Source organism: Ipomoea triloba, chromosome 4 (genome assembly GCF_003576645.1).
Source record: "Ipomoea triloba cultivar NCNSP0323 chromosome 4, ASM357664v1".
NCBI lineage: Eukaryota > Viridiplantae > Streptophyta > Magnoliopsida > Solanales > Convolvulaceae > Ipomoea > Ipomoea triloba.
Window position 1 is genome coordinate 32,206,652 of NC_044919.1, and position 16,661 is coordinate 32,223,312.

Below are 16,661 nucleotides of genomic sequence, written 5' to 3' on the forward strand. Positions count from 1 at the left end.
AAAAAAAAAAAAAAAAAAAAAAAAAAAGGATAGCAGGCAGATTTCAGAGAAATCTCAGTTTTTGATCATCATGTATTTGTTTGAACTCCATATCACAGTAGCAGCCAAAATTTGACAGAGAATAAAAACAATCAAAATCTGAGAGAAATTCTGGAGAAAAGAAAACTCACATCAAGCTTCGCAGTAGAGACGTAATTGATTGTAATGTCAACAGTAACGTTAAACGGCAGCCCTTCCACATACACCGTCGCACATCCCACTTCATCCACCAGCGTAGCGATCGCCCCCGATCCCAATTTCCCATTCTTATCCTGTATATTCAAATCCGAATTCAAAAGCCTCAATCAATTTCTCCAAATTACAAAATTATCATCGAATGAAGAATTGATAGTAGCAAATGAGTTAATGAAGAGAATGATCGGAAGTTATGGAGGATAGGATTTGGCCGTGGTCTCTTACGGTTAGGCGCGGCGGGACTTTGAAAGTGCAGGAGATGAAACCGGGTCGGTAACGGTCGACCCGAATTCCTCGGAGGGAAAAGTAGCGGTAGAAACTGGTAACGTCGACTCCGAGGCGGTGAGGAGTGAAGCTCAGCGACGAAACTCTCTGCGCTTCTTCTTCGCTCGCTTCCAGACTCTCTTTCGCCTTCTCCATTCACTCTCTCAATCATTCTCTCAATCTTTTCTTCTCCCACCTTTTTATCCCCACTTTTCTCTTTTACTTTTCCTCACATTTTATGCATGTTGCTTTATATATATGGACCAACTTTTCTTCTTCTCTTCTTGATTAGTGATAGTGATTACTCAATCCCGTGCTTTAATCTGGGTAAACTTCTTGCTCTCAGTAACACAAAACATTTCTGAGAATTTACTGCAGGTTTAATTTCGTGAAATAAAATGGTGTTTTTTTGTTTGTATTAATGAAATTATGAAGGTTAAGATAATGATGAAAGTGATATTTGGACATATTTTAAGGCTATCTTTTCTGATTTAAGCTACAGTTCTGCTTTATCTTTACCTAATACTCTAATTTTAATTTTTCCACTTAATCTCAAGATTCCAATTCAATCAATTCTCCTCACCACCATTTCGTCGGCTATCTGGGGATCACTTACTCTACTGTTTTACGATGGATTCTCCGGTGGCTCTCCGGCGTACAACGTTGATTCCCGGCAGTCTCCGAAACCTTAATCCCTCCAAACCCTCGCTGTCGTTCATCGTCAAGTCAACGTCACGGGCAGCGAGCTCATCGAGCAAGAGCTACTCTAAGTCCTTTGCTTTAGTGGGGCCGCCGAAATACCTGGCTCGGACTCTCTGGTTGAACGGGAACGGGAACGGAAACGGAAACGGAAACAGAGCTTCGTCTAGTGATGTTCCGTCAACCGCCGACGGTGCCGCCGGTGTGCGTGAGCCGAGCTGGGTGGAGTTCGTGACGTCGGAGAGAGTCAAAGTTGTGGCTATGGTGGGCTTGGCTTTAGCTCTGTGTAACGCCGATCGAGTTGTCATGTCGGTGGCCATTGTTCCGCTGTCGGTCTCCCGGGCGTGGCGTCAATCTTTCGCCGGCGTTGTTCAGGTTCCTGTCTCTTTTAACTTGAAAAATATTACAATTGTTTCAAGTTCCATTATTGAAAATAATACTTGAGGGCCCACTCAAAGTTCACCGAGATTTGACCGAGCAGCTCGGCTCATTTAGAGTCCTACTTGAGGCCAAATGTGGTACCCTAATGGTAATCTTTGACTTACGAAAGCCTGCAATCCCTATTTAAAGGTGGTCTCTAGATGAAGCCTGTTTGTGACTATAGTTGTCAAAAGACCACAAGTAGGTAAATCATCTTAGGTTGTCCATAACTAACTGACTCAAACAAAAAAGACCAATAGACAGTCCTGAAGAGTCAATCTTGGAACATTGTGGTTACGAAGCCAATTGTCTAACCAAATACATTTACTATAAACTCAGGCTACATCTTTGCAAACTACATACAACTATGTAGAATTCTTGGTACTTAAGTCAATGCACATTCAATTTGAGCATGTGAAGTTAAAGCAGAGAAGGCATCAAGAGGGGTTTGGGTTTATAGTATTCAACCTTCTTATAGAAAAATGCAAATGCAAGTACTAAAGGAGTGTGCTATGTCTATTACAACATAAGCAGAAACAAGTGTTTGTTGTGTTGCTCTGATTGATGAATATGTATATATACTAATGGCAGTCGTCTTTTCTCTGGGGTTACCTAATATCACCAATAGCCGGAGGGACTCTAGCAGATTATTTTGGTGGCAAAGTAGTCATGGCTTGGGGCGTGGCTCTGTGGTCTTTAGCCACGTTCCTAACCCCGTGGGCTGCAGAAGTTTCGATATGGATGCTCCTTCTCATGCGGATGTTGCTAGGCATTGCTGAAGGCGTGGCTTTGCCCTGCATGAACAATATGATTGCAAGGTATTCAAGACATATGAACCCTCTGAGTTTATTTGGTTATCATCGTCTGCTAAATAGTACGGAGTACTAGCTATGTTTCTTGTAGGATCAAAACTGTGAACTTTTTCTTTAAATGTTTGTTTTTAGATGGTTTCCTCAGACAGAACGCTCGAGGGCTGTCGGGCTTGCAATGGCTGGATTTCAACTCGGGAGTGCAATTGGACTCACGCTTTCCCCAATTCTTATGTCCAAGGGCGGGATATTTGGACCATTTGTCATATTCGGATTGTGCGGGTTCCTTTGGGTGCTAGTTTGGGTGTCTGCAGTCTCCAGCACACCTGAGCGGAGTCATCAAATCTCGTTACACGAATTGCAGTACATACAGAACAAGGGACCGAGACATGCTGTTGACAGTAAAACGAAAACAGGCAAAGTGATTCCCCCTTTCAGGCGTTTGCTCTCTAAGCCACCAACGTGGTCTTTAATCGTTGCAAACGCCATGCATAGCTGGGTAAGTTCTTTTATTTGTCGCTATTAACATTCAAAGATGAGTCTTTTGAATGTCTTATACCTGTTTAAACGAATCCCAAAACCCAAAAAAAAGGCGTTTTGAGTGTAACTATTGCTGCAAGCTTATTAGTATCTTTGCAATGCAGGGCTTCTTTGTTATACTTTCATGGATGCCAATCTACTTCAAAACCGTAAGAAAACAAGACCTTTATTTGTGTTTCTTTATCTCAGACTCGAATGACTTGAGGTGTTGTTATATATAACCTTTGGAGATTCCTATATTCCCCCTCCGTTGTAGATATACCATGTTGATCTCAGACAGGCGGCATGGTTTAGCGCTGTCCCATGGAGCGTGATGGCGTTGATGGGCTATTTTGCTGGCGTTTTATCAGACTTGATGATCCAAAGTGGCATAAGTGTTACACTTACCCGCAAAGTCATGCAAGTATGGTTATTCCTATCATACTTGCAGATCAGAGTGTGAATGAAATTAAAGTTGATTGCATCTGATATGGATATTTTCTGCTTCTTTTTTCTGTAGTCAATTGGTTTCTTTGGTCCTTGCACTGCTCTTGTTGGTTTAACCACTGCTCCAACTCCAGTAATAGCATCTGCTTGGCTGACTTTAGCTGTTGGGTTGAAGGCCTTCAGTCATTGCGGCTTCCTCGTTAACTTTCAGGTTTGTAAGTTCACGTTTGATGCACGGAAATTCTCAAAGATCGATCAGTTGTGTTCTGTTTCTCGTTTCCATGCTACCTAGCTAGTAACTGATCTCGCTTCCTCCATGACCAGGAGATCGCCCCCAAGTATTCAGGCGTTCTACACGGTAATTTCTCCTTTTAGGCGTTGAATGACATGTTTTTAGACATTTATTAATTTTGTGTGACGACAGAAACCGTAACCACTATCTGAGTGTGCATGCTAGGTAAACTCGTTCCTATGTGATAGATTAATAGCTGGCAAACCACATGGGGGATTGCCATTGCCCCCAATATTCAGGCGTTTTACATGATAATTTTTCTTTTTTAGACGTTGAATGAAGTGTTGATAATGAGACTATACATTTATTAGGCGTTTTAATGGTTATTCTTGCCTGTATACATATATAGGTATATCGAACACAGGAGGGACATTAGCAGCCATCATTGGGACTGTTGGTGCTGGCTTCTTTGTGGAGTTGGTTGGCTCTTTCAAGGGATTTTTGCTGCTCACAGCATTTCTGTACTTCTCTGCTGCTGTCTTCTACAATGTCTTTTCCACAGGGGAGAAAGTGGACTTTGATGAAACCACTTAGATTCTAGGATGTTTAATTTTATCTCTTGTCCACCCCCATGGCTTCCATACAAATCATGGGAAGAAGATGTTAATTTCCCAGAAAAAACATGTGGGAATCAATGTCTGTCACTCTGTCAAGGAGTAATCTTTATCAACTTTTCAAATAAAGATTTTCGCTTTTGGGCATCGTCATCTTTATCCTTGAATTCTTAATTTGAACTGGTTAGCAATTTACGCTGATTTGTCTCCTTGTGATCTTAGTCATCCAGAATAGTGAATTTTAGATGATTTTTGCATATTTTGATGTACATGTGGGGAAGAGAGAAGATTAGGAGTTTTAGCAAAAGAACTGAATTTTATTACACAGTGGACCCCACCAAAGTTGAAGATGCAATTAAAAGTGCCTAGCCGGGCGCATGGAATATAGCGGGCTCGTAATTTCCTCTTTTTTGTGTGTTTTGCCTTCCATGAGTTCCGTCACTTATGTTTTCTTTCCTAGTCACACCTGCAAAAATTCTTCAAAACCTATACTTATTAAGAATATTCTAAGGTTATAGTACAAAATTAACCTAATATACACTCTTGGGTTGAAAGTGTCTCACTCCAAAAAAGGATAGTGTTTCTAGTTGACAGTTGGATTGAGCTAATTAACTTTCCCACGACACGAACAACGTTGACAAGTGGTTTGAACAAGTCACGTTATAGTAAATTAGTAATTGTTGACGCAAATATAAAGAGCCGCCTTGTCCCTTATTAAGCTTAAACAAATGATGCCAGAACGGACCCAGTAACACGCCAGTTCACCCAGCAAATGAGAAACCAATCGTCGCCTTCTCCCGCGACCGTCAGTCGCGATCAGCTCTGCAAATCCGCCATTACAGACAACCACAAAAGTTACCCTTTCTTCAGATTCATCAAAGCCTCCAAAAGAGCTTTCGCCGCAGCATTTCTTTTCTGGCGAAAGAGGCCAAAGCCCAAGATTCTCGAGGGCGAGACCAGGACAACCCAGACCCCCATCAGGGACCTTTCATGTGAGTCAAAGTTACTAATTAACCTTAAAATTACTGTCAGTGCAGAAACTAATAATCCCGATGTTTGATTCTGTTTTGTTTTGTTTTTTTGGTGTTTCAATAGACAGTTCTGCCGGGAGCGAGAAGAAAGGTTTGGGGAGATTAAGGAACTCGAGCTCCCGAGGATCTTCTACTGCTGCGTCTGCTAGTGGGGAATTGGGCACGGTTGACTTGTCTTTCGATGAAATTTGCAAGGGGACTGGGAATTTCTCTGCGTCTAATAAGATTGGGGAAGGAAGATTTGGAACCGTGTACAAGGCGAAGCTCAGAGATGGATCTTGCGTAGCCATTAAGCGGGCTAGAAAGGTATGTAAATATGTTCTTTGTCAAACCACTTAAATCTTGTCTCTTTCTGTCATTATTTTTTTATTTTTGTTCTGGTTAATCTCAATAGTACAGTTATTATGGGCAGGATAATTATGATAATCGTCTGACAGCAGAGTTCAAGAATGAAATCATGGTTTTATCGAAGATTGAGCATCTGAACCTTGTGAGGTACTATGGGTATTTGGAGCACAGAGATGAGAAGATCATTGTTGTTGAGTATGTCAGCAATGGGACTCTCCGGGAACATTTGGATGGTAATACAGTGAAAATTTACAGCTAATAAATAGATTAGATTATGTATCTATCTGCTAAGATTTCTGAAGGGGTTTTGTATATATGGTGCAGGTGCGCAGGGAAAGTGCCTTGAAATGGCAGAGCGTTTAGACATTGCAATTGATGTAGCACACGCCATTACTTATTTGCACATGTACACAGGTACTATCACTATTATCTAATGCTATTTACAACACTCGCGAGAAGTGTTATGAGGATTCACATTCACTCTTGTCTGTATTATTATTACAGATCCTCCGATCATACACAGAGACATAAAGTCTACCAATATCTTCATCACCGACAACTTTCATGCCAAAGTTTCAGACTTTGGGTTTGCGCGGTTAGCTGCAGAAGAAGATGCAGGTGCCACTCACATTTCCACGCAGGTGAAAGGAACAGCCGGATACCTGGATCCCGAGTACTTGAAGACATATCAGCTAACCGAGAAGAGTGATGTGTACTCGTTTGGAGTTTTGCTGGTCGAGATTGTTACCGGGAGAAGTCCAATTGAACAGACATTCAGTTCCGATGAGAAGCTAACAACGAAATGGGTAAGTTAAGCTTCTGAAGAGTGCCACAATATGTAAAGAAGAGTGTTATAGTAATTTTTGTATATTTGTGTTCAGGCGTTGAAGATACTAAAAAGAGGAGATACTGTAATGGCTATGGATCCAAGATTACGAAGAAGTCCAGGTTCCGTTGAGGCGGTGGACAAGGTACTTAAACTGGCACATCTATGTGTTGCGCCTTCAAGATCGGCAAGGCCATCCATGAGAAAATGTGCAGAGGTGCTATGGAGAATTAGGAAAGAATTCAGAGATCGAAATGTACATTCCACTGCTGCTTCTGCATCTTACTACACAGCTTTTGTAGGGAAAAATCCCCCCACGCCCGGTGTTGATTTTAGCGATAAACTTAAGTTTGCTTCTACTTAAACTACTCTCATTATTTGTTTGTACTGAAAACACTTGTAACAAAGGCTGTACCACCCAGCAACACACAGAAATAATAAAATATAATTATTGAGGACAGGTTGACACTTGCCAGTAAATAAAGTGTGAGGTTAAGCTCTGTAAGTCTCGATACACACTAGTCTCAGTCCACAATTATGTAAGAAAAAGAAGTTCCTACACAACAGGTGAAGTTCATGGCGACGGGGAGGTAGAATCGGACATAACAGATCTGGAATGAGATCTTGAAGATGCACTTGTACTCCTCCTAGAATGGCTTCTAGAAGAGCAACTATCATAACCACTTCTCCTAGAACTCTTCCTGGGACTCGGGGAAATGCTGCGATAGGAGCCTCTCAAGTCCTTTGATGGCGGGGAGACGCTTCTGGAGTAGCTTCTTCTGCGGCGCCTTGGAGATACACTGGGTGAGTAACTTCTCCTGTACCTTCGATACCTGGGTGGTGAGATACTCCGGGATTGGCTTCTTCGGTAATAATAATCTCTATCAGGAGAGCGGTAACTGCTCCTCCTATAGTAGTAGCCATCATCAGGAGAACGGTACCTAGAGTAGTAAGGAGAGTTGGATGGGGAGCGGGACACAGATCTCGAGTAGGATCTACCACGGCCATATGGAGAGTAAGAGTGGCGGCTACGGCGACTATAATGTGGTGAATATGATCTGCGCCTGCGCCTATAATACGGGGAGTATGATCTGCTCCTGCTCCTGCTCCTGTCTCGCTCAGAAGAATACCGGGGAGAGCGACTCCTGGAATAACTTGGTGAACGTCGCTCTGCATTAATTAAAAGATATCGTCAGTGTTTCATACGGAGTACTAAAATTACCAAGTCAAGGCTCAGTATCAACAACAGAATTATCATACCACGAACGGTTCTCAATCCAAGATACCTCCCGGGAGTGGGTGTGCGGCCTCTTCTCCTCCTAGCCTGCACCAGTCACAGAGTATGAGATCACAAAGCAAAACCTCCAATGACTAAAAGCTTCTGAATGCCAAAATTACTATAGAAAATTATATATAGTCGCAAGGCAACATTGCAAGGAAAAAAGAGAAATGCAGGGCATACAACCCTCTGACTAAATAGTCTGTTTGCTTGATGAGTTTGATTTGATTTGTTAATTTGACTTTGGTGAAGAGCTGCTCTACACACAGCTACCCTGCTGTAACAGAAACTTCAGGCGAAACAAGCAAACAACTTTCAAACTCAATAAGCTAGGAGGAAGCAATGAATGATGTATTGATAGATCTATGATCAGTATGATGTGAAAATAAAGGAGGTGTAAATAAGAGAATTGAGTTACAAACAGATAATGGCAGTTTACCTTCTCAACAGTGATAACACGACCTTCAAGCACAGACCGGTTTAAATACTTGATGCACCTGTCAGCATCTTCAAGTTTGGACATTGTCACAAAAGCAAATCCACGTGATTCCCTGGTCCATGGATCAACAACAAGATGAACATCTTCAACCTGAAAAGAACACAACAACTCACAAATGTAAGATAGAAGATATACCAAGGTGCAACAAAACCAACAAATGCATGTAAACACATGCCAAATAGGCACATATTTTTCTAAATTAACCAAGTTAGGAATGCAACATTGTATAGAAGAAGCAAGATGTGTGGCTTTCCATCCATGCATACCTTTCCCTCAGAAGAAAAATGCTTCTCAAGATCCTTCTCTCTCACTCGGGTTGAAAGTCCAGTTACATACAAATTATTCCCAGGATTTTCAGATTCACTTGAGTACCGACTCCTGTAAAACATACCAAACACACCACATATTAAGTAAAAGACACAGAAAAATCTTACTCATATATATCCTCTGAAAATGTAAATGGACCAGAGCAATGAAGTGACCTTGATGGGCTCCTTGATAAAGATGGGGACTTAGAGAGGGACCTTGAGACAGATCTGCTGCTGTAATGCTTGTATGAAGGAGAGCGTGAATACCTGACGGAAAATTAGCATTATTTAGCACAATGAAGGAGATGACAACTTATAGAGGGAAGAGAGAAGAAGAAAAATATCTACTTCAGAACACACCTTGATCTTTTGGAGTACGACATCTGTGAAAAGATAAATAAAACTAAGCTTGTTAGAATCAGTGTGTAATTTGATAAATCATAAATTGTTCTTCAGGGTAATAGAGTACTGTATTAGATTGTGATATGTTAAACAATTTAAACTAAAAGGTGAAGATCTCAGGCACACCACATAACCCATCAGTAAGAAATGATCATTGAATAATATGTAAAACAAAAATGCACACAATTATAAAATACAATTCAACTTTGAGTCCAAATGCATGCAAATTCATGTTTAATACCCCTTATAAATAGACTCATAGTTTAGCATTTGCATAAGAAGTTGGACCCACAGATTAGAGGAAGAGAAATTTGATGCGTGATGCCAATTTAATTTTGTATGCTCCATTCTTGTTTCCAATTATTACTCACAAGCCAAATAAAAAGAAAACTATTTTCATGACAATAAGCATGTCTTACTGGGAAATTCCCTTCTGCACAATAGTTGTAATATTCATTATAATGTCTATTAGACAAATTTTGTGGCAAGGATCTATAAAAGAATTAAATTGCTACAATTTATGGCAGATGTGACAAACAATTTCCATTGGTAAGGTTAAAAAACATGATCGTAAAGAACCAATGAACAACAAACTCAAAAATATCATAAGGAAAAGCTTTGGATCGAAGAAAATGATAATCAAAGGTAATCATAAAATACCAAGCCATCTTTAGGAACGCAAGAATTCACATCGTTTCCCGTTAATCCAACATAATAATATGCAGCCCATAATAAAATGCTATAACATCTAATCAAATCAATCGAGCTTCAATTCCATATAAATAACACATGGACAAATTCGACGCACTATATAGAAAGATATATATACATAAACAAAACGTAATCGTTTCAGAAATTGAAGCAGAAATCATAAGAAATCGAGAAGCACTTACGTTAATTAGCTTTGGTAGAATGGCACAGTTCTCTTCTTCCGGGGGACGTCTGAGGCTCTGAGATATGAAAGACTCTCGAATAGTCTGGATCCGCACAGGTAGGGACGGTTTATATACTCCGCTTCGAATAGAAGTTTCTGGAGAAGCGGATGCGAAATTTCATTTAATTATGGTTAAATTTTCATGATTTGGATCATGATTCACAGAGTGCTTTGTAGACAATTAAAAATATATTTTTTGATATATTAAAAATATATTATTTGTGTACTAATATATATTATACGAAATAATATATTTTTAAATAATGTACTTTTTCTAAATACAAGATACATTTTTAATATATTAAAAGTATATTATTTATGTATTGAATGTAAATTATTTTACTTGCTAGCTTTCGCTTTCAACACGAATGACGTGATAATCCAAAGTATACAAAATAATGTATATTTTCAATATTTCAATAATATATTTTTTATTTATAATTACACCATTGTATATATCATGATCCATGTAATAATGACTTTTGAGGTCTTTTAATCTTTTATAGAGTCTCTCTATGAGTGGCCCACCAATATCTGCGTCAATCTTTTAGCCCATTACATATGGGCCGTTAGTGTTATCCCCCAACGTCCCATTCTAGCTCAACTAATGATTATGGGATTATACTTGGCCCCCGCTTTAATTATGTGAATTACAGTTCAAACAATCATTATTGTATGGACCATGGTCCACACAATTGTGTGAACCAAAAATAAAAAGTACATTATTTTTGTACTGAAGGTACATTATTTTTATATTGTAGGTACTTTTTTTAACGTACATTATTTTTGTACTGTAGGTACATTATTTGACAGATCAAATAATGTACCTACAGTACAAAAATAATGTACCTTCAATATAAAAATAATGTATTTTTTATTTTTGGTCCACACAGCTGTGTGGACCATGGTCCATGCAATAATTTGTCCAGTTCAAAATACACATAAAATATACTCCCTCTGTCTCATTTACAAGAGGCACGAGAGTCGGCCCAAGGAGAATCATCGCTTGTGGGAATCGAATTTAGGTTCTCCCAAAATTCTTTTTCTCCACAAAGAAAATTTATTTGTCACTTGAGCTACCCGTTGAATTTACAGGACTAAATTGTTAATTTTTAAAGTAAAAAATACTAAAATTAACAAGACCTCTATAGTCTTAAAACTAAAAGTGTAATTTCCTCTTTACAAACAAGATGTATCACTAAGATGTACCAAATGTATCACTGAAATGATAATGCCGAGGAATTAATAGTGGCCACTGGCCTTTTTTTTTTTTGGGTTTGGAACCAGAATCCACAATTTCAGTTCTTAATATCATCAAACCAAGTCAAACACATTGTGCTCAGATGACATGTAGTGACTTCTCCATATGAAAAGTCATGAGATCGAGCCTCAATGGAGGTAACATTGACTCCTTGGTACTTTAACAAGTTAAGAAAGTAGGATGAACAGATACTATAATGTAATAGAATAATGTAATAGAATCAGTAGTACTCAAAATATCATCAAATCAAAACCGAAACCTTTTGGATTCCAGTTCAGTTTCTAGTTTCTACACTACCCGGTGCGTGGTCATCCCTACATCGGAATGCTCTAGACAGTATACTTCCAAATCTCGGAATATGAGATGAGCACACAGTAACGAGGAACGCAATGTGAATACGTTAGTTTCCAAATGATGAAGCAATCTGGTAATTTCGATTTACAATGAATAGGTGTACCATGTTGAAGACTTCTACGGTTCTACCTATGCAATTGTAAAATCTCACTCAATGTGTCTTCAAATGGCCTCTTGGAGTGGTAATTCTCTTCCTGAGTACTAGAATCATAAATTTCTATCATAAGTATTACAGTAATTGTTCATCTTTACTGTTTATTCAAGATTCATCAACTAATGAACTGGGAGAGGAAAAGCACAAGGCCTATATTACCAAAAGGGCATTCCAGGATGCTCCTTCAATAAATAAATCTCCTCAGCATACCCAAGTGGAATGACTATTTGCAAGGAGAGCAACCTAATATTTCACACAAAAAGAATTTCCAGATTGAGGCTATTTAAAAAAAAATCCTTGCTTAGTTTAATTTCTCATATGAAGAAGAACCTCTTGACCTGCCATTAAAAAAAAACAAATAAAAATAAAAGAACAGTTATTATAAATTACAAAGCACAGTTCAAAACAACAAAATCAGTAACCATAATGTTGTAAACTTTTATTACAATCAGTTAGAGAAGAAAGGAAAAATAAAACCACCAAATCCTTCAGCAAGTTGATGACCTTATGTCAAATACGCAGGTTCACAATCATAAGCAGAAGATTAAATTGAAAGATGACTATAGCTTGTAGAAGACTGTTTCTCTCACAAAAAGATTAGTGTAGTCAGACTCCTAGAAAAAGAAGCAAATCAAACTAATAGTTGGACTGCAGATCTGGGAAGGAAGATGTGCGTGGACAAAATTACATCTGTTTTCAGGGTTTGTTTCCAAAGCTTAGCCATGACATTTCCTAATGATCAAAGGTGCGCGCGTGGCTACTATGCGGCTATGCCAAACCCAACTAGCAAACTGAAACCAACATATTGCCACAAACATGTTTTGAGTAACTCAGCTGACTAAAGAAATGGCAGGCAAATAGCACTACTGGCTGTATAAAATCTAGACTAGATGCTATTAACATGCTTATGCTTATTGTAACGCTCGGGGCACTTTGCTACACCTTTCCAAGGTTTGAAATTAGGGAGGGTTCTAGAACTAGATTAATAGCCATAGGAGTGGAATGGCTATAAATACCCCTTGAGGGGCTCATTTGTAATTAACGCCAACAATTCTAGAGTTCAAGCAATCCAAGTTCCATACACGGCTTACGAGTTCTTTCCTAAGCTCGTAAGCTCGTTTACTTAGCATCACTCCCGAAGGTCAAGCGAGGCTAACTTAGCTAGTTCAAAATCTGTATGAAGATATATGTTTAAAACATTAAACTTTTGGCGAGATGGAATATGTACTTACACGCTCAAAAGTCAAAAACATGATAACATTCCATAATCCTAGTCGAGTGAAATTGGGAAGGAACCCCTTATAGAAGGCAAAAGGACCCTGCAAAATGCATTACTCACGATAAATCATTTGAAATTCTCAAACCTCTTAACTATTCTGCTATTCATATGATGTTCACATATCAATCAAGATCTAGTCGTCTTAACAAACCAATGCATCAAAAAATAAATATTTTAAACTAGACAGAAAGTAATTTCACATGTATGAGCTAGTGCATACAGCCCACCATAACTTTGAAATTTAGATCAAAGATGATTGTATGCAGAAATTCTATAGTGAAAAGAAATGAAAAAAATATGACGGAGTAATATTCAAGTGTTGTATTGTACTAATTATCATTACTTGATCCTTCAATGTCTAACTGGCAACATATACATATCTATCTTATAATTACAGTTGCAAGGCCCAAAGGAGAGAAGAAAGACCAGGCAAACTCAGTGGCATGATAAGTTCCAACACCAGGATGAATTTCAAAAGAGCATCTAACAATAAATCAAGAGAAGTTAACTTCTTTTCATTGTCAAAAAGGATGACTTTTCCTCTAAATGTTTTTGTTGCAAAAACAAGTAAATTACAATATATGCAATTGATGATATTTTTCATGATTTTGCCCATTGTTTGTTGAGAAGAGATGACAGATGCAAAAAAGAAAAAAGTAGTTTTTATGCACATTGTGGATGCCATTAAAGTGCTAAAAGGGAAAGAAGTATACCTCATTCTTTAAAGTTTTGAAAAAACAATCAAAAGTGCTTTTGTAAAATGAATCTCCCATCATTCTAGATTTCACCTAGAAAAGAGAAAATAATTATACACATCAGATTATCAGAATGGAATGAAGTCAAAGAACAGGTACATATAGTCGTTTTCCCCATCTCCATCCTCAATAAACTTCAAACAGAACTACCCACTTTGTGTTGTTTGGCTATCTGTAATATTATTATACATGTGACTTTGCTGGTATATACTATAGACTTCACAGAACTTTCAGAATGTACTTGATTAAGAATTTGAAGAACTTGACACAATAGAAAACTAGAGATTCAGAGGATAAATTGGAAGAAAGTTAATGATAAACCATATGCTAATTAGGTTTCTCATCCTGGGGGATATGCAAGCTCTTTTAGTGCCTTAGTGAGGTCAAGTGTTAACAGTCTACTTGAGTCAAGTATTTTGTTATCCGCTTCAAAAGCATTACTGCTTAAGATATTAGTTTGGCCACATCCTGGGAATATTTCGCAGCAACATATTACTGTAATAAGCAACAAAATAGTACATCAGAGCACGATAAATTTATGATTCTATTTTTCTTAGGAATTTTACCACATCAACAGGAGAGCCAATGCAAACTGCAAAAAATCCCGCACCTAAACCAGCCAGAATATGGGTTAAAGCACTATCAGTGAACCCTGGAATTTTTAAGATTGTCTGCAAAAAGAAATGGTAAAATATAGTTATTTCACTGGTCAAGCTTGTGAAATACGACAATATGATAATGCTTAATAGTTATTGAATAGAGTTACTGATATGATAAACTCCATTCAGTAACTGCTAATGCTTAATACGGAGTAGTAAATAATAAGCTTATCCATAGAAATAAAAAATAAAAAATTATTACCTCTTTAACATGATCATAGCTAGCTAGCTCGGCAGCATTTATAATAGCATTTCGTGCAATATTTGGCCCAAGCCCCGTCCATAGAGCTGTCAATCCTTCCTATAATTTTAAACAGTTAAGCTCAAACTTATAAGGTCAGCCTGGTTATATAATTGTCCGTTGATACCTGTTTCACTATTGTATAATATGCATCCATAGCTCCAATATAACGCCTAGGTGCACCAACAGGTGCTTTACTCTCGGCCTGAAGTCGAACTTTCACAAGATCAGTGGGATTAGCCACAGCGATTGCAATAGCACCTTTCATGCAATAAAAATCAACTTTAGTTATAAACTGAAATTACAGCTAGAGATATAGTTTAGCCCTAAAATTTTAATAAATTACCAGTTAATAGAGCAGCTAGTATTTTACTGAACAAAGAAACTTCTCCAACATGATCACTGCCTATGATGAAGGCCTTAACCTGCCAAACATATATGTAAATACAAATAGCAATGAAGAAAAATAGCTCAACAACAAGAAGTTGAACACTCACAGGCTCATACAACCCGATTCTTAGGCCCCCGTAGAGAAACTGTCGATGTAAGCCAGGTATAACGCCCTTCCAAAGGGCAAAAATTCCTTCGTCCTTAGCAATCGTCATCATAGTACCGAACAAGCCCTTGTACTTAGCTCCACCGCCTCCTCCTTCCCCTGAATGCCCTGATGCCGCCCCCTTTTGCAGCTGTAACCTAACTTTTGATGTGTCAAAAGGTAGAGTACAGAACTGCCACATATCAAAATCAATACAAACACTTCAAATTTTAGCATCACCAAACCACAGCCATTCTATAAATCTAACGCCACCGTCTCGCCGACATCACTAACTACTCAACACGGATCACTAAATAGCGAAGCCTAACACTGACATTCTGGACAACAGAAACAGTGAAACACGAAAATGCGGTAAAATTAAATCGGAAAATTACCTCGGCGAAGCAGGCAGCGAAGGCGCTGCAAGCGAATATTCCGGCGAAAGAGATCTCGTACGCCATTATTCGAAAGCAAAATCCAGCGGCGGTCGACTTGCGCGGAGAGTGTTTAGATGTGCATGAAGAGCGATTAAGAGTGTAATTATGATGAGTAATTAACAAGTAAAGGCGTAGACGATAGGCTTCGTTTGATCCCTCTCCGCTGTGATCGGTTGAAAGATTCTCCCCTATTGGATCTGCCGCCAATCGCCGGTGTGGTAGTTTCAGATAGCGCCTGCTGCTCGGCTCCAACTAAAATGCATGTGCAGCTTTGGTGAAAGGTATCAAAGTCAAATGAGTCTGAATAATGACTGTCCCTTGTATATTCCAGATTTTCAGTGGAATGAAACAACCATTTTTATTTTTGGCTTCCTCGTACACAGTACACACTGCACCACACACTTTTTTTTTACTCCGTAATCCGTATTTAAATTTCGGGTTGTTTGGTTGTTGAATTGAGATTTTAGTAATTGAGTTGCTGGACCTTGTCTACAAAAAGGTAGGACAAGTCATAATAGTTCGACACAATGTGTTGTTCGAATTTGATTGGTTGCTTTTAATCTAAGGACAGTGGTTGCCATCAATTCCTTTCACATAGACATTATTGAAAAAAGAGGTTATTAATTTATTATTGTTAATAACTAGTTTTTTTTTTAAACGTTAATAACTAGTTACTTTTATATTACATTATAAAGTTGTAGTAGAGTCAGTAATACGGAAAGAAAAAAAATTAGTTACAAGTTACTTTTAATAGCCGGCCAGATAAAAAATCTCAGTGTGGATTGCTATCGAATGAAAAAGATTTGCACATTAAGCTCTGACTCGACAAATTATACCGTGAATCACAAATAATTATTTACTTTTTGTATATTAAATATTTAATTTAATGTATTAAAAGTTATTTTTAAATAATATATCAAATAATGATTCTTTAGTACATAAAAAATAATATTTTAATATATTAAAAAATGAACAGTAGTTCACCTTACAAACAATGGTGCAATCTTAGCTCTGACTCTCCACCAAAAGGCATTATTCATCCTCTTTCGATGGAAGATTATATTGTTGTAGGTTATTTCTCTCCTCGTTTTAATAAGAACTCTCTTGCCATTCTCCCCCAT

At 38.2% G+C, this 16,661-nt stretch overlaps 5 protein-coding genes across 11 annotated transcripts in view; 2 read left to right on the plus strand and 3 right to left on the minus strand.

Moving 5' to 3' along the window:
- Window positions 1-753, minus strand: part of LOC116015041 (acyl-coenzyme A thioesterase 13-like) — a 7,847-nt gene extending 7,094 nt beyond the window's left edge. The window contains exons 1-2 of one of the 2 annotated variants that reach the window (XM_031255027.1): window positions 460-753; window positions 171-311 (exon numbers count right to left, since the gene is read on the minus strand). In XM_031255027.1, coding sequence (XP_031110887.1) covers window positions 171-311; window positions 460-654 — 336 coding nt within the window. In that variant the 5' untranslated portion in view covers window positions 655-753. The remainder of the gene's footprint in view (window positions 1-170; window positions 312-459) is intronic. The other variant, XM_031255029.1, reaches the window with a different exon arrangement.
- Window positions 754-1,023: 270 nt separating this feature from the next.
- LOC116014972 (probable anion transporter 4, chloroplastic) lies at window positions 1,024-4,391 on the plus strand. 2 transcript variants are annotated; one of them, XM_031254945.1, is made up of 8 exons: window positions 1,024-1,572; window positions 2,209-2,435; window positions 2,562-2,925; window positions 3,071-3,115; window positions 3,223-3,369; window positions 3,466-3,603; window positions 3,717-3,750; window positions 4,034-4,391. In XM_031254945.1, the coding sequence occupies exons 1-8, from the start codon at window positions 1,129-1,131 to the stop codon at window positions 4,216-4,218; spliced, it is 1,584 nt and encodes a 527-aa protein (XP_031110805.1). In that variant the 5' UTR covers window positions 1,024-1,128; the 3' UTR covers window positions 4,219-4,391. The 2 variants fall into 2 exon arrangements, with proteins under 2 accessions (XP_031110805.1, XP_031110806.1); XM_031254946.1 differs by having other exon boundaries at window positions 1,437-1,572; window positions 2,246-2,435.
- Window positions 4,392-4,977: 586 nt separating this feature from the next.
- LOC116014973 (calmodulin-binding receptor-like cytoplasmic kinase 2) lies at window positions 4,978-6,903 on the plus strand. The gene is made up of 6 exons (XM_031254947.1): window positions 4,978-5,230; window positions 5,334-5,575; window positions 5,682-5,850; window positions 5,942-6,031; window positions 6,122-6,423; window positions 6,499-6,903. The coding sequence occupies exons 1-6, from the start codon at window positions 5,011-5,013 to the stop codon at window positions 6,805-6,807; spliced, it is 1,332 nt and encodes a 443-aa protein (XP_031110807.1). The 5' UTR covers window positions 4,978-5,010; the 3' UTR covers window positions 6,808-6,903.
- Window positions 6,869-9,924, minus strand: LOC116014974 (serine/arginine-rich splicing factor SR45a-like). The gene is made up of 7 exons (XM_031254949.1): window positions 9,825-9,924; window positions 8,890-8,912; window positions 8,704-8,796; window positions 8,488-8,599; window positions 8,162-8,311; window positions 7,704-7,767; window positions 6,869-7,613 (listed from the first exon to the last, which is right to left on the minus strand). Exons 2-7 carry the CDS (start codon window positions 8,910-8,912, stop codon window positions 7,018-7,020), a joined length of 1,038 nt encoding a protein of 345 aa, XP_031110809.1. The 5' UTR covers window positions 9,825-9,924; the 3' UTR covers window positions 6,869-7,017.
- Window positions 9,925-11,320: 1,396 nt separating this feature from the next.
- Window positions 11,321-15,961, minus strand: LOC116014713 (mitochondrial uncoupling protein 2-like). 5 transcript variants are annotated; one of them, XR_004097458.1, is made up of 10 exons: window positions 15,499-15,958; window positions 15,066-15,296; window positions 14,915-14,993; window positions 14,696-14,829; window positions 14,530-14,628; window positions 14,235-14,339; window positions 13,627-13,701; window positions 12,867-12,953; window positions 11,794-11,972; window positions 11,321-11,681 (listed from the first exon to the last, which is right to left on the minus strand). XR_004097458.1 is itself a non-coding variant. In XM_031254656.1 (9 exons), the coding sequence occupies exons 1-9, from the start codon at window positions 15,562-15,564 to the stop codon at window positions 11,949-11,951; spliced, it is 900 nt and encodes a 299-aa protein (XP_031110516.1). In that variant the 5' UTR covers window positions 15,565-15,958; the 3' UTR covers window positions 11,321-11,948. The 5 variants fall into 5 exon arrangements, 4 of the variants coding, with proteins under 4 accessions (XP_031110516.1, XP_031110515.1, XP_031110514.1 ...); XM_031254656.1 differs by having other exon boundaries at window positions 11,321-11,972; XM_031254655.1 differs by lacking the exons at window positions 11,321-11,681; window positions 11,794-11,972 and adding an exon at window positions 12,034-12,425 and having other exon boundaries at window positions 15,066-15,254; window positions 15,499-15,961.
- Window positions 15,962-16,661: the final 700 nt, after the last annotated feature.

Excerpts from the sequence above, each read along its gene's own strand:
- LOC116014972 (XM_031254945.1), top strand. The coding sequence starts at position 1,129 with ATGGATTCTCCGGTGGCTCTCCGGCGTACAACGTTGATTCCCGGCAGT. Across the intron at positions 2,926-3,070 it reads CAAACGCCATGCATAGCTGG|GGCTTCTTTGTTATACTTTC; the intron begins GTAAGTTCTTTT and ends TTTGCAATGCAG. Across the intron at positions 3,751-4,033 it reads GTATTCAGGCGTTCTACACG|GTATATCGAACACAGGAGGG; the intron begins GTAATTTCTCCT and ends ATACATATATAG.
- LOC116014974 (XM_031254949.1), bottom strand. The coding sequence starts at position 8,912 with ATGTCGTACTCCAAAAGATCAAG. Across the intron at positions 8,797-8,889 it reads TCGTACTCCAAAAGATCAAG|GTATTCACGCTCTCCTTCAT; the intron begins GTGTGTTCTGAA and ends ATTTTCCGTCAG. Across the intron at positions 8,600-8,703 it reads TTATCAAGGAGCCCATCAAG|GAGTCGGTACTCAAGTGAAT; the intron begins GTCACTTCATTG and ends TATGTTTTACAG.
- LOC116014713 (XM_031254654.1), bottom strand. The coding sequence starts at position 15,564 with ATGGCGTACGAGATCTCTTTCGCCGGAATATTCGCTTGCAGCGCCTTC. Across the intron at positions 14,830-14,914 it reads ACTAGCTGCTCTATTAACTG|GTGCTATTGCAATCGCTGTG; the intron begins GTAATTTATTAA and ends ATTGCATGAAAG. Across the intron at positions 13,702-14,234 it reads TTGGCTCTCCTGTTGATGTG|GTGAAATCTAGAATGATGGG; the intron begins GTAAAATTCCTA and ends TCTCTTTTCTAG.
- LOC116014973 (XM_031254947.1), top strand. The coding sequence starts at position 5,011 with ATGAGAAACCAATCGTCGCCTTCTCCCGCGACCGTCAGTCGCGATCAG. Across the intron at positions 5,231-5,333 it reads CCCCATCAGGGACCTTTCAT|ACAGTTCTGCCGGGAGCGAG; the intron begins GTGAGTCAAAGT and ends GTGTTTCAATAG. Across the intron at positions 5,576-5,681 it reads CCATTAAGCGGGCTAGAAAG|GATAATTATGATAATCGTCT; the intron begins GTATGTAAATAT and ends TATTATGGGCAG.